We start from the raw sequence: 15,662 nt of genomic DNA, 5'->3' as shown, positions 1-15,662 counted from the left end.
GAGCGGGGTCCTAGAAGCCCCCACACAACAGTCATTAACTCTTTCCTTGCTGACTGTAGGGAGGGAAGGGTCCTGCAGGAAGGAGACACTAGGAAGCTGGGAAGCTCAGTGCAGCCACAACCACCCTATTCTCCAAGCATTTAAATGTTTTAATACTAGCCTTTACTCATACCTATACATAGAATTTCATGCCCACAACAGCTACAAAGGCAAAGAGATACAGTTGTAAACTAGCACTTGTTAAGACAGGGTAGTAATGCCACTGGCGACATGGTTCCCTAAATTCGTAAACGCTCTTTGGTAAAGCACAAATTTTATTTTTAAAGTTCAATCTTGCCTTTTTATTGTATTCCTGGAAAATTCAGTGCATATTAAATCCATGCAGCCACTGCTTTACGCAAAGCAGAGTCAGGTATCGTACACTGCAGGACAGCTAACATTCCTGGCCCCTGTCTAGTAAATGGCAGCAGTGTTACCCCAATCACTACGCTGACCACCTGCACAATCTTTCAAAATTCACATCAGGATTTGCACCACATCCGATGAGTGCCACTGAGTTAAATTCACTTATCTTCTTTCCAATTCAATACTTCATACAAAATTAAGAGTAATCTATGTGGCAAAGTGTTTAAGAGCCTTTACTTCAGAATGAGAAAGACCTGGATTCAAATATCTTCCTCTTAACACTTTTTAGTCATATAATCTTAGGAAAATTATTTTCCCTCTTTGAGCTTCGGTCTCCCTTTCTATAAATGGGAATAATCTACAAATGGTTGTAAGGTAATGTACCCGACACAATGCATGGGGCTCTGCATAAACTAAGGGCTCAGTTTATGGTAACTCTTACTCTTAAATAAAAAATGAACTAACAGAAATGTATCTCATTTCACTTTCTCACTCCATTCTGTTTTCACTTACATGAAAAACAACTTGATCTACACTCCAAAATATTTTCCAAACTTAAAAATGTGTAGTAAGTAAACGGAGCTCTGCAGAACTCATTGGTTAGTGAAGGTCATGATTCAGATCAGACTGTGTTAAGAACCATTCAAAATTACCGTACAAAACAGTTTAGTCCACATGCTTGAATCAGAATTTTCCCAGCAAAACACACCACTACCTGGGAGCCCTGGCTGGGACACCAAATTTAGGAACCAGAAATCATATCTCTGAGCTTAGGTTTGAGAGTAGAAAATAAGCAGATTGAACTAGCAAGGATTCTCAAGCAGTTCTGATGCCAGAAGAGAATGAATATGAATATATCTTTATGAAGCCTGAGGATTTAGTTTAAAATAGCTTCCAGCAGGAATTTTAACTCTTAACTTTTAACATTCATGTGAATTTTACATCTACTCCTAACAGTCACAGTTTTTGTTTGTTTTCATAGCCATTTTAGTCAAAACTTTATGAGCACTAATAAGTATGTGCCAGGCTTTATAAAAGTGTTTTCTCTCAAATAGTCACATAAATTGGGCATGTCATGTTTTCCCATCCAGTATATTATCCCCTGACTGATCAGACACAACCCTTGGTAGAGTAGAATCTGGTTTGAAAACCAGGGAATTAAACAGGTGATCTCTGATTTCTTTTAATCTAAAAAACTGGTGACTCAGACTTAATAAAATCTGCCTAATGAATACAGGCATGCTGTTTCACAAGAAATATTAATATTTCCAGTTTACTTCGTTCGGTTGCTCAGTTGTGTCCGATTCTGCGACCCCATGGACTGCAGCACATCAGGCTTCCCTGTCCATCACCAATTCCCAGAGCTTGCTCAAACTAATGTCCATCAAGTCAGTGATGCCATCCAACCATCTCATCCTCTGTCATCTCCTTCTCTTCCTGACTTCAATCTTTCTCAGCATCAGGGTCTTTTCCAATGTGTCAGTTCTTCACATCAGGTGGCCAAAGTATTAGAGTTTCGGCTTCAACATCAGTCCTTCCAATGAATATTCAGAACTGATTTCTTTTAGGATTGACTGATTTGATCTCCTTGTAGTTCAAGGGATTCTCAAGAGTCTTCTCCAATACCACTCAAGTTTAATTATCTGTAATACTTCAAGAGAGTGCCTATTTAAAGAATCATATGGTGAAGTGTTTTGTAAATTAAAAACACCTCCTAATTATCCAGTTTAATCAAATTTAATAAGCTTGGGGGTACCTATATGTACTTAATAGCTTTGGGTTGTGTATATACCAAAGTAGAACATGGGTGTGGCCTCTTTCCTTAAAGAATTACTCATCTTAAGCACCAATATTTATTGAGAACTTTGTGTGTCAGGCCCTATTCCCCATGCCTTACTCATCTATTCTTACAAGCCTGTGAGGGAAGTACTAGCACTACCCTCATTTCATAAATGAAAAAACTGAAGCCCAGAGAGGTAAAACGAAGCTTGTGATTGTGTGGGGATTCAAACCAAGCAGTTTGGCTCTATGCACTATTCTTAAAACAAAAACGATTAGAGAATAAGATCACATATAGCAAAAGATGAAAGGGCTTCTCTGGTGGCTCAGTCATAAAGAATCCTCTTGCCAATGCAAGAGACCTGGGTTTGATCCCTGATTCAGGAAGATTCCAGATGCTGAGGAGCAGCTAAGCCCCTGCACCACAACTACTGAGCCTGTGCTCTACAGCCCTGGAGCTGCAACTACAGAGACTGTGTGCCCTAGAGCCTGTGCTCTGCAACGAGAAGCCACTGCAGTGAGAAGCCTGCGCACCGCAACTAAAGTAGCCCCTACTTGCTGCAACTAGAGAAAAGCCCGGGCAGCAACTAACACACAACACGGGGGTCTAAAATGAATTAAAAAAATTTTTTTTTAATTTTAAAAGACTAAATTTTGCAGTACAGCATGATAGGAAACAGGATAGGGGAAAGAAAAAGTGTGAATCTACAGGAAAAGTCAATGAGATAATGAGAGTTCATTAGTCAGAACTTAGGGAAGAAAGTATTCAAGAATCTGCTTCGTGACTTCAGGAGTGAGGACTCTGGATAACCAGAGTGGAAAGAGACAGTAGGAGAGGACAAAACTGAGTAGGCGAGGCTTGGAGGCCAAACCTTTGAACCAAAGAAAAAGCTCTGAAGGTTCTCGAGTCAGAGTTGGAAAGCCAAAACCCCACTGTACGTAGAACAAAAAGAGGTGGGAAAAAGACGATTCTCTTATGTTTCAGAAGCAGGGGAGGGACAGGGATTTTTGCCAGTCTTTTTCACTGCCGCATCTCCAGGACCTAGCAGAGTGCCTTGCACAAAGCTGGGGCTCAATATACATATTTGTTGAATATACATGTGTATGCATAAATGAAAAAGTGAAACGTGCCTATAATGCATATTTTAACAGTAAAAAATATTTAGCCAAGTACCACTGCTTCTGATACTGCATGACTGAATATCTGCCAAGAGAACAGCTCTGGGGCCATTTGCTGCACCAAGATCAATAATCTCCTACCTGAAATCAGATGCCCATCACTAGGCTTCTGCAGAAACATCTTGTAAATCTCGAGGAGCTCTCCAGAGGAGGAAGCATGGGCGGGGGGAGGGGGGAGGTGAACAGTGCCAAGTCTCCTCAAGGTCCTCCAAATGACCCATCTTATTCATTTAGAGAATGCAAGCCCAGTCCTAGGAGAGCCTCTGTCTGGTGCGGAAATGCAGAGAAATGACAGACAGAGTGGGCTCAAGATTACCGGGGCTGAAGTGTAAACAGATAGAGTAGGGGTTCCCCAGAAAAACAACCAGGCAAGGCTTTCTTGGCATTAGAGAAGACATTTCTTGCCTAAGCCATTTTGTGATCTAAGCCTGGCCACAATGCTTGTCCCTGAACAGCATGGCTCAGTAATAATGATCTTAATGGACCTAAAAAAAAAAAAAAGATCTTAAGATCCCCTGGAGCAGGAAATGGCAGCCCATGCAGTATTTTTGCCTAGGAAATCTCATGGACAAAGGAGCCTGGTGGGCTACAGTCCATGAGGTCTCAAAGAGAGTCGGACACTGACGAAGCAACTGAAAGGGACCTAAAAAACAACTATTATCAGGCAGGAGAAGTAGCAATAATAAAAATCAGTTGTCAACTCCCATTTCTATTTCCATGACCAAGATTAGCCTGAAGCATTTTCTCCAGCTGTTTTGCAAAATTTGAACCCCCTTGGGCACTCAGTCATCAGATCAACTGGGATGATGATGCTGATCTTTCTTATGACCACCTCCTCCCCGCCACCCCGTGGCTTCCACTAAAACTAGAACTATGTTGACCTTTGCCACAAGTCTACTCCAATACTTTGGCCACCTGATGCAAAGAGCTGACTCATTGGAAAAGACCCTGATGCCGGGAAAGATTTGAGGGCAGGAGAAGAAGGGGACGACAGAGGATGAGACGGCTGGATGGCATCACCGACTTGATGGACATGGGTTTGGGTGGACTCCGGGAGTTGGTGATGGACAGGGAGGCCTGGCGTGCTGCGGGTTCATGGGGTTGCAAAGAGTTGGACACGACTGAGCGACTGAACTGAACTGATGCTGAATTCCCTTCGGCTGGAGCCCCTTCATGAATATGCATGTATCCCTAGCTTAAAACCTGGAGAAGGAAATGGCAACCCACACCAGTATTCTTGCCTGGAAAATCCCCACGGACGGAGGAGCCTGGCAAGCTACACAGCCCATGAGGTCGCAAAAGAGTCGGACATGACTCAAGCGACTTAACTTAATTTAGCTTAAAAGGTCCCGGATTTTCTGTTGGGGAGACACTGCTTTGGGAAAGATCCCCGGTATTCTCTTCACTTGAAGCAAGTAATAAATCCTTCCTTCTGATCTTTGGCTTCATTGGGTCTTTTTGTTTCGTTTTTTTTTTTGGCTTGACACCCACCAAGACGTGACCCCAGTTCTCTGGTAAAAGTAGGAGGTGCCAAGCGGCAAGAAGGGGCCCCAGCGCTGGCAGCAAGGGAAGAAGAGTAGGTTATAGTTGGGTGTGAGGGAGAGAAATGAGAGGAGCCCGGCCAATACTGGGGACCCGCAGGGGGCGGCCACACACTCTCTCCCACATTCCCAAACCCTGGAGGACGCCAGCCCCTCACGACCTACCTGCCAGACGCCCGGTGGGAGGAAACCAGGACTTCCCCCCGAGTCAGGATGACAAGGTTCTGCCACAGTCACGGACGCGACAGGCTCGGAGAGAGAACTGGAGAGCGCATGCGCCAGCGGCCTCCACATGGCCCGGAGTCTCACAGAGACTACAACTCCCAGAGGAGGCCCGGAGTCGCACGGAGACTACAACTCCCAGAATGCCGAGCGAACCCCGGCGACGCTTTAAAGCAGCGATTCTGGCCCCGGGTGGTCAGGTGAGGCGCCAACGAGAACCGTGTTTTGCGTAGTTGTTTCCGAGGGCCAGCAAGGGAAAAGGGTTAGCCATGTCGTCTTTGGTCAGAAGGGTGATCAGCACCGTGAAAGCCCCCGCGGCCATTGGTCCCTACAGGTACCGGAGGGCTGTGGGAGCCGGGGACTCGAGGAGTCTGGGGTCGCGACCCCGGGGCGGGGACTCGGGGCGTGTGGGTTGGAGTTTGGGGCTTGGTCTAGTCCGGGTCAGAGCTGCTGCGGGCCTCGAGGGGTTCACTGTGCCCACTGGGACTGAACCATAGCAGGCAACACACCGAGAGACTCAATACCAATTGTGTTAGAAAATTACCAATTGTATTTAAAGTTATAAAGGAAAAAAGGTATGAGGGGAGATGTCATGAAATAAAAGAGGAGAGTTGGGAGCATGTTGGAGAACAAAATGAAGGGAACTAGGGCATTAGAAATGAGAATATCTTATTTTCTGAATAACCGTGAAATGGGGTAAACAGATTTTACTTCTAAATTTAAAGCGAAGTTAAGGTTTCTTAATAAAAAAATTTTTAAACATTTAATGCCATTGAAATGTGTACTTAAAAGTGGTTCAAATGGTAGATTTTATGTTTAGAAACAAAGGTGGGACTTTTTATCTAAAAGAGAATTAATTGCCTTTAAAGTTGATTTGTTTGGCTCTCTTTCAGGTCTCAGTGTAGCTTATGCTCTACCCTGTGATCTTGTTACTAATTCTGATACTTAGTTTCCTCACTACACAAACGAACAGTTTGGAAAGGAAGCGGTGTATCCTTCTTGACCCTTCAGCAATGATTAAACTTGTCTAATTACTTTTCTTGAGTGCTTGGCAGTGCTTTCTTTTGTTGGTTATGGGATCTTAGTTCCCTGACCAGGAATTGAACCCAGCCGCTGAAGTGAAAGTGCCAAGTCCTAACTACTGGACCCAGAGAATTCCCTGTTTAGTGTTTAAGAAATTCCCAACTACTTACCAAAGTGTGTGTACTATTTTGCATACCCACCAACAAAGTATGAGGGTTCCATTTTCTCCACATCCTCATCCATACTTATTATCAGTCATGCCTTATTGTGTGTAATGGTATGGTAGAGTGGCTTTGGTTTGCATTACTCCTTCACTCTTCGTATGTCTTCTTTTATGAGGTGTCTGTTCAGATCATTTGCCCAATATTTTGCTGGGTTGTTTGTCTTTATATTATTGAATTATATAAGAGTTCTTTATATATTCTGAATACAAATCCATTGTTAAATAAGTGTTTCACAAATATTTTCTCCCAATTTGTGACTTGGGTTTCCATTTTCTTAAAGATGTCTTTCAATAAGCAAAAGATTTTAATTTCCATGAAGTCCAATTATCAATTTTTTATTTTATATTTTGTACTTTTTGTATCTTAGCAAAGAAATCTCTTAGCATTGAGTTTTCCATTTTATATTTTACATATATTGGATTTCTGTTCTTTGCAGTCAGGCTGTGTTAGTCGACAGGACCATTTACATTTCAGGACAGCTAGGCATGGACCCTGCAAGTGGACAGCTTGTGCCAGGAGGGGTGGCAGAAGAGACTAAACAGGTGAGTCATTTTCCACATTTGAAGTTCCTTTTTCTACTTCTTTTTCATCATATTAAGGAATGTTAAGAATCCATTTGGCTGATTTGTTTTATAGAGATTATCAGATAGATGCTTTTTAAGTTATTGGTTGACTTGAGATAGTTTTACGTCAATAGAAAGTTGGAAATGTGTGAATCATTTAACAACCTAAAAAAAAAAGATTTTACTTGCCAAGGTGACTTTAAACCTGAATTATTGGTATTAACTAAATTTACTGTGGTAATCATTTCACAATATATGTATTAAATCATCATGTTATTTACCTAAAACTAATGCAGTGTTATATCTCAGTTATATTTCAGTGAAGCGGGAAGGAAATTGTGAAAACAATTGTGAATTGTGAAAACATCTTGCCGCTTGTACAAGTTGGGAAATTTTTTTAGGGCCAATGGGAAATTTTTTCAGGTCCAATGACCTGCAAAAATAATCCACCACCACAGAAGTAAAAATCAATGTTTGTTAGAAGGAGAGAAATATCAAAGGTTACATGCAGTATGCAATGCGTTTTCTAAAATATTAATAAGGATGGAGGTATAATTCTAATCCAATAAATAGAATTTGAAAAAATAAATAAATAGAATTAAATTATCATTTAGTACATTCACTGAGTCATTTGTGATGTCCAGAGGTAGAAAATAACCTAAAATGTACATCATGAGGAACTAGCTAAAGAAGTCCTGCTAGATTTGTACAGCTAAATTAATATGGAAATATCTTCCAGATAAATTGTTACATAATAAAACCAAGATACAGAACAGCCTGCACAATAGGCCACCGTGTGTGTGTTTCTGTCTCTGTCTGTCTGAGGATATATGCATTTATGCTGGTATAGGCATTGGCTGTCTCTGGAAGGATATCCAAGAAATTAGAAACAGTTTTCTAGTGGTTGCCTTTGATAAAGGAAACTCAGGAGGGGGAGTAAGGATGAAAGATATCTTTTCACTGTATATGTTTTTTGTAGCTTTTGAATTTTTTGCCATATCCATGTATAACCCATTTAGAAGATTAAATTTTTTAAAATCATCAACTACTATAATGTGACCAGTCAAAGTGGAAGAGTGAATTGGAAAAACAATAAATTAAGGACAGAGTGAAAATCTAATGTTTTTCCAAAGGCTGAAGTGTCAAACATATACAAAATTTACTAATAAAAAGAAAGCCAAGAGGCAGTTTACTTGTATAGAGGTGGCTTATGAAGAGTGAATTTCCTAGAAAAGAAGATTTTTCTGCAACATAGGAAGTATTAGTAGAAGATGGTTAACTGAATTGAGTTAAAGTTCTCATGCAGCATGAGTGCCTAAGGGCTTTCTTGCCTTGGTTCGCAGGCTCTTACAAACATAGGTGAAATTCTGAAAGCAGCCGGCTGTGACTTCACGAATGGTGAGCAACTTGAAATTATTTCACATTTCTGTTTGGTATTTCTTTGGTCTTTTTAAAGAACACATGGCATCTAATAATATGTCCTGCCATATCTTTTGTTGTTTGAAGTTGGCTGAATTTCAGTCCCATAGACACAATACTGGAGAAGGCAATGGCACCCCACTCCAGTACTCTTGCCTAGAAAATCCCATGGACGGAGGAGCCTGGTAGGCTAGGGTCCATGAGGTCACGAAGAGTCGGACACGACTGAGCGACTTCACTTTCACTTTTCTCTTTCATGCACTGGAGAAGGAAATGGCAACCCACTCCAGTATTCTTGCCTGGAGAATCCCAGGGACGGCGGAGCCTGGTGGGCTGCCGTCTGTGGGGTCGCACAGAGTCGGACACGACTGAAGCGACTTAGCAGCAGCAGCAGCAGCAGTAGCAGACACAATACCAATGAAAAATTAATCAGTAGTCGATCTAGAGCCATATACACAATACCAGTAAAAAATTAATCAGTAGTCAATCTAAGAGAAAAATGGAACATTTTATTTGACCCAACCTGAGGATGATACCTGGCAGACAGTCTTTCAGAAAGCTCTGAGGACTTTTCTGTAGAGGTAAGGGGACAGGCCAGCGTATACATGACTTGACACACATCTTGGCAGAAGATTAGTGTGATTCATGAGGAACAGATAGCTAAGTTAATGGTTTCAGTGCTAGGTATGGGAACATATGTAAAACTAGATTCATAACATTTTCTCCTGAAAATATCTATCTGGGGGCTGGTTCTGCCAATTTCCCTAGAGTACGAAGTGCCTTATCCTGATCATCTTCCTGAATTCCTTTCAGGATATATTGTAGGTCAGTGACTACAGTGGCTAATGACTTGATTCTTGTAGAACTGGATGGTGGGCAGCATTCTTACCATACAGTCCCCTCCCTTTTGATCTTAATTTCAATCAGAGTTTGGGAGGTATTTCATGACCAGTCGGGCGAGGACTTTGTTGATATGTCACTTGGTGTGCTATTAGTGGACTAAAGCTCTGTTAATAGTAGCCAGAAGCCAGGAAATGATTCTCTCTTGTTGCTGCTTCCCATATCTAGAGTACAACTATTATAATCATCGATCTTGAAGAACTGTATTTTAGGTCAATAATTTCAAGTCGTCTAGTTATTTTTATTGGAGACTCAGTCACATTTGATAATGCAAGAAACAATAATCTTGCAAAATAGAACACAGGTAGTAAGTATAGCTAGTGACATGAATAAGCTCATAAGTAAGTTATGTTATGTTCTAGGGAGTTGCATGGCTAGCACCAGCAAAAGAAGAATTGAACTTTATGGTTGAACAGGTATTTATGTTGTTGAAGAGGTCTGGCTAATACTCTATGAAGACACCCAGTGCACACTAGAGGGGAGAGAGGAGGACTAAATGGGCAGAGAAAAGAAATTTTATGTTAACATTTTTCTTGTCTTGCCTTAAAATGTGAATTTTATTTCATCACTGCCATTTTTCTAAGTGATGTTTTGGATCAGACCAAATAACTAAACAAACCTAATGACAATGTATGTATCTCCTAGTGGTAAAAACAACTGTTTTGCTGGCTGACATAAATGACTTCAATACTGTCAATGATGTCTACAAACAATGTAAGTTATTTGGCTTTATTACTATTCTCCATTTTAAAGAGAAGTGTATCTATTGGACTTCCCTGATGGCCCAGCGGTAAAGAACCCACCTTGCAGTGAAGGGGATGCGAGTTCAACCCCTGGTCCCAGAAGATTCTACATGCTGAAGGGCAACTAAGCCCATGCACTGCAACTAAGACCCAACATAGCCAAATAAACAAACATTTTAAAAAGATAAATATTAACCTTAATAAGTGTCCATTATAACTTAAGAAGGGCTTTCCTGGTGGTTCAGTGGTAAAGAATCCGCCTACAAATGCAGGAGAGGTGGGTTTGATCTCTGGGTCGGGAAGATCCTCTAAGGAAGGAAATGGCAACCCACTCCAGTATTCTTGCCTGGGAAATCCCATGGACAGAGGAGCCTGGTGAGCTACAGTCCATGGGGTCACAACTTAGCAACTAAACAACAGCAATACATTAAGAATGTTGGGCGAGGTTAAAGAAATGGTCATAGATCCTGTCCTAAAAGAATTAATAGCTGATTAGAAACACGAAGTGTGTCCCCATGAAAAAGATCCAAGACATTTCTATTGCATTCCCTAGAAAAACATACCGCAACCAGACAAATCCATGTTCCTTAAGCCTAATTTTATTACATCCTTCTCAGGTTTTCTGTACTCTCCTAATCATTTTTCAACACATGACTGCATTTATTATTGCTGTGATGAGGTCTAGCCACGATCTGTCTTGCTCTTTCAGAACCATTAGCTGGTCAGTTAATATTTCTGTGCCTTGGTTTTCTCATATCCTAAATGGGGATAACACCTTATAAGGTTGGAATTTTAAATGAGTTAATACAGCCTGTAAGCATACATGTTAGAACAGATTCTGCAGAGTGTATATTTTCATTTTTTTCCCAGAAAGCTAAGATATTTTTAAGAATATTAAATACTGTGGGACTCATGGCAAACTATTTTGTCAAACAAATATGAACGTGAGCTTCTTTTTTTCAGTGTTGCTTGTATCTAAGAACTGACATAGATCTGAATCACTTACCAGATTCTTGATCCTGCAGTGTTGAATTACAATATAGTATCTGAAAAAACTAAAATGAAATTCTTTTAAATTAGATTTCCAGAGTAGTTTTCCTGCGAGAGCTGCTTACCAGGTTGCTGCTTTGCCCAAAGTAAGTACACATTTGTCTTAAAAATTAAGAAAATTAAAAATCAAGGCCACAAGCTTCCCTGGTGACCTAGTGGTAAGAGTCCACTGGCCAGTGCAGGGGACATGTGTTCAGTCCCTGGTCTGGGAAGATCCTATATGCCACGGGGCGGCTATACCCGTTTGCCAAAACTACTGAGTCCGCATGCCTAGATACTGTGCTCCACAACAAGAGAAACCACCGCCATGAGAAGCCCGGGCAGCGCAACTGGAGAGCAGCCCATACTCGTCACTACTAGAGAAAAGCCCTTGCAGCAATGAAGACCCAACACAGCTAAAAATAATAAATAAATCTTTTTTTAAAAAAATCAAGGCCACACATGAATGTGAATACAACGAATCATTTTATGTAAACTATGAGAAGTAAAACAGCAGCTATATTGTTTTACTATTACTTAATGACTCTAAATTGAACCAGGTCTGTGAGTTCTACAGTTAAAATTTTAATTTTCTATTGTATAATAAAATATCTAGGAAATGCCCTGGCGGTCCAGTGGTTGGGACTCCGCGCTTTCACTGCCGAGGGCCCAGGTTTGATCCTTGGTTGGGGAACTAAGATCCAACAAGCTGCGTGGCATGGCCAAAAACAACACTAGGCTTTCCATTAGGAAAAATCATCTGAAAAACAATGGCTCATAGATTTCTACCGTTCTTACTTTGGTTTTCTAATTGAACTAGAAGCACTTCATGTGCCCCTTAGTAGCACGATATTTCTACCTATGAAGAAGCAATTCTCATGGACTTCTACTGGAAATTTTGCACCAAAGAAATTTAGCTTCTGTGAATGGTATTTTTGTTGCTTTGACTGATACTTGGAATGATCAGTATCATCAAATTTGTTAAGATACAGAATGAGATAGTAGGAGCTCTGAACTTGACATAAGACATGGGTTTGAACCTTTGCCCTTTGGCTTTGTGTTCTGGGATGGGTTAAACAACCTTTCTTAGCTTCAGTGTTATCATCCTCTGCACTGAGAGAACCCTGATAACAGAGCTGCTAGGGGAATCGCATGAGCTAACATAAATGAACATGCTGAGCATGGTAGCCTAGCCTCTTAGCGATTCTTGGTGAATGTGCCCTCTTGTTTCCTTCTTTGAAAAGTTTAATGTTAAAAATGCATATGTTTTCAGTAGATATTATGGTGCTCTCTTAATCTGTTTGTTATTTTCCCAACAGGGAGGCCGTGTTGAGATTGAAGCAATAGCTGTGCAAGGACCTCTCACGACAGCATCACTCTAAGTGGGCCAAGTGTTACTTAGTCTGGAAATTTAATAGTATTTTTAAACTAATGGCTTAATCCTTGTTGGAAAGTGTAAGGATAAGAATTTAATCAAATCATTAATTTAATGATGTGAAGTATTTTATTATGTCAGATATGTGATTTTTACTTGAATAAAATTAAAGCATTTAAATTTGAATGGCAGAGATAAAGGAGAAGAAACTGGTCCAAATTTTATATAGATAATATTTTTCTAGTGGAAATAAAATAGCATGAAGATTTTCCTTGGTGTGATTCCATTCACTGTTTTTTTTAACAGTTTAATGTATACATTAAATTACATTACCTAAATAAAGGTGAAGAAACTATGAAGTTGAAACTCCCAACTATTTTTTTTCTCAAAGTTTACTTCTGACTTTACATTTTTACACTGTTGTAAAGGCTCTGTATAACCATTTTATGTTTATTCTTTGAAGTCTTTTCACATAGAAACTACTACATGAATACGAATACCTCCTTGTTGTAGGATAAATTCCAACACAGAATTTTATAGATTTAAGAAGTAAAAATTCCCTTCACTCACTGTCTATTGCACTTACCTCCCCAAAGACAACCACCGCTGAGGATTCTGATTGAGTGTAACCAGCAGATAGTTTTCTATCCATTACATACTTGATCATCTAGTTTGGTTTTGACTTATATAAACGGAGCTTTACTGTATATATTATTCTACAGATTTCTTTCTTCTTGTCTTGAAGGTTTTCCATATAGATACATAATGACCTACCTCATTTTTAAAGCTCTTGCAGACTCTTTTGTGTAGATATACCTTAGGTGATTTAACCGTGGCTCCAAACAATTCCATGTTTACAAAATTAACATATCAGTGTGTAGTAACACTCTTACTTACACATGTAACATTTTACATATACCTATTTGTTTCAAGTTGTTTTAGAAATGTCTTGCTAATTTGTAAAGTTTGGTCACCAAAAGATAATGTTAGAAGCACTTCTGAAGAGCAGTGTTAAAAGACCACAGACTTTGGAGTAATTCCAGCAGGCTTCAAGGCCTGGATCTACCATTTATTAGCTTTATGACCTTCAGCTAATTATTTAACCTCTTTTAAGTCTCAGTTTCCTGAAAGATAATAATAGCACCTTTTCAAAGGAATGTCATAAGGACTACAACACTAAGAGAAAAAAAAAACTTAAGATCATGGCCTCTAGTTCCATCACTTCATGGCAAATAAAAGAGGAAAAAGTGGAAACCGTGACAGATTTTATTTTCTTGGGCTCCAAAATCACTGCGGATGGTGACTGCAGCCAGGAAATTAAAAGACGCTTGCTCTTTGGGAGGAAAGCCATGAGAAATCTAAACAGCATATTAAAAAGCAGAGATATCACTTTGCCGACAAAGGTTTGTATAGTCAAAGCTATGTTTTTTCCAGTAGTCATGTACGGATGTGAGAGTTGGACCATAAAGAACGCTGAGTCCGAAGAATTGATGCTTTCGAACTGTGGTGCTGGAGGAGACTAGAGATGAAACCAGTCATTCCTAAAAGAAATCAACCACGAACAGTCATTGAAAGGACTGATAATGAAGCTGAAACTCCAATACTTTGGCCATCTGATGCAAAGAGCCAACTCTGGAAAAGACCCTGATGCTGGGAAAGATTGAAGGCAAGAAGAGAAGGGGGCAACAGAGGACAAGATTGTTAGATGACATCAGTGGCTCAATGGACATGAGTGTGCAACCTCTGGGAAATAGTGAAGGACAGGGAAGCTTGGCATGCTGCAGTCCATGAGGTCGCAGAGTCAGACGTGACTGAGCAACTGAACGACAACCACCAGTATTGCCTAGGACAGAGGAGCTTGGTGGGCTATAGTCCGTGAGGTCACAAGAGTCAGACACAACTCAGCAACAACTACAATGAGATCATATGATTTTTCTCACTTAGTTTGCTAATAATGGTAAAATACACCCATAGTAATCAGTTTTTTATAGTATAGAACCAACTCTCATTCCTAGATAAATTCACCTTGGTCAACATACACATTTATAACATTTCATACACTCAAATTCAGAATGAGGTATTTTGTTTAGGATCTTCACAGTTATATTCATCCGTGAAACTGGCTTTCTTCTTTTATGTAAGAGTTCATTGTTGTAGATATCCTTCAATGTGTGATGGAGTTTACCTATAAAACTGTTGGAGCTTGATATTTTCTTTGGGAAAAAATTTTAAACTACTGATTCAATTTCTTTAATGGTAACGGGACATTCAGATTTTCTAGTCTTCGGTCAGTTTTGGTCATTTGTTATAGAATTTGCACACTTCATCTAAATTTCACCTTTTAATCTCTTGCATCTGTATTCAATGCCTTCTTTTCATCTAATATAGTTTATTTGTGCTATTTTTTTTAACCAGCCTTGTCCAGAAGTTTATCCATTTTATCAATCTATTTAAAGAATCGGTTTTTTTTGCTTATTCTTTGATCTTTAGCATTAATTTCTGTTCTTGTATTTAATATTTTTGCCAATTTATGTATAAGACACTTCTTTCTGCTTTTAATATTAAGACTCTATTTGTACGTGACGGAAACCCAACTCAAACTAGTATAAAAAGGGAAAAAAGAGGAATTCATAGCATCATGTAACAGAGAAATCCCGAGTACAGCTGACTTTAGGTATGTGTGTTCCAAAAACCTCCTGGCTCCGTCTCAAGGGGAAGATGCTGCGGACTCAATGTAGAGACCACCAAGGTACCGACCCCAGCAGAAAAGCAGGCAGGAGAGTCTGAGAAGCTTCTGATTGGTCCAGTCCAGGATAAGGACCCATTCCTAAACCAATCACTGTAGGCAGGAAATCAAATAAAACTGACCAATAAGGGTCCAAGGGGCATCCTTATAGATAAATCATGACTTCAGATTCTAACTCTGCAATGAGAAAACTGGAAATAAAATGCTGGTATCCATGTTGATTGATTTGTTAGTGGCTTGATTGGGATTTTGAGTCTTCTTCCCACACTTAAGGAAAATTATGATTGTGTTCAATGTGAAAAAGAACACATTGCATGTTAGCCTTTCAAACATACAAACACAGTAATCTCTTTGAAGTGTGTTACTAAATGATCACAAGATGTCTAAAGAGTCACCTATATTTCCCTGTGTTATACTCCTTACCTTTGATGGAGTGTGTGATTTAAAAAATGTTTTTCTTTCTCAAGGACACAAGTCAAAAGTAATACGTTTCTATAACAAAAATTCACATAGA

The 15,662-nt window shown here is 39.8% G+C and overlaps 2 protein-coding genes across 4 annotated transcripts in view; one reads left to right on the top strand and one right to left on the bottom strand.

Moving 5' to 3' along the window:
- The window catches only part of POP1 (POP1 ribonuclease P/MRP subunit), a 38,310-nt gene extending 33,154 nt beyond the window's left edge, over positions 1 to 5,156 (bottom strand). For both annotated transcript variants that reach the window (XM_081505199.1, XM_081505200.1), the window contains exon 1: positions 5,070 to 5,156. The gene's annotated coding sequence lies outside the window, so the exon portion shown is untranslated. The remainder of the gene's footprint in view (positions 1 to 5,069) is intronic.
- Positions 5,157 to 5,324: 168 nt separating this feature from the next.
- On the top strand, positions 5,325 to 12,768 carry RIDA (reactive intermediate imine deaminase A). Of its 2 annotated transcripts, XM_081505212.1 has the most exons (6): positions 5,325 to 5,460; positions 6,810 to 6,915; positions 8,280 to 8,334; positions 9,901 to 9,969; positions 11,079 to 11,134; positions 12,347 to 12,768. In XM_081505212.1, the coding sequence occupies exons 1-6, from the start codon at positions 5,396 to 5,398 to the stop codon at positions 12,407 to 12,409; spliced, it is 414 nt and encodes a 137-aa protein (XP_081361338.1). In that variant the 5' UTR covers positions 5,325 to 5,395; the 3' UTR covers positions 12,410 to 12,768. The 2 variants fall into 2 exon arrangements, with proteins under 2 accessions (XP_081361338.1, XP_081361340.1); XM_081505214.1 differs by lacking the exon at positions 9,901 to 9,969.
- The last annotated feature ends 2,894 nt before the right edge of the window (positions 12,769 to 15,662 follow it).

This window comes from Giraffa tippelskirchi, chromosome 6 (assembly GCF_054371585.1).
Source record: "Giraffa tippelskirchi isolate mGirTip1 chromosome 6, T2T-mGirTip1v1.2.pri, whole genome shotgun sequence".
NCBI lineage: Eukaryota > Metazoa > Chordata > Mammalia > Artiodactyla > Giraffidae > Giraffa > Giraffa tippelskirchi.
The sequence above is the reverse complement of the archived record's forward strand: the minus strand, read 5'-3'. Positions and strand labels throughout refer to the sequence as shown.

Bases quoted from the DNA above. Each gene is read 5' to 3' on its own strand.
- RIDA (XM_081505212.1), top strand. From the start codon at position 5,396: ATGTCGTCTTTGGTCAGAAGGGTGATCAGCACCGTGAAAGCCCCCGCG. The intron at 6,916-8,279 runs GTGAGTCATTTT...CTTGGTTCGCAG, and splicing joins TGGCAGAAGAGACTAAACAG to GCTCTTACAAACATAGGTGA. The intron at 9,970-11,078 runs GTAAGTTATTTG...CTTTTAAATTAG, and splicing joins CAATGATGTCTACAAACAAT to ATTTCCAGAGTAGTTTTCCT.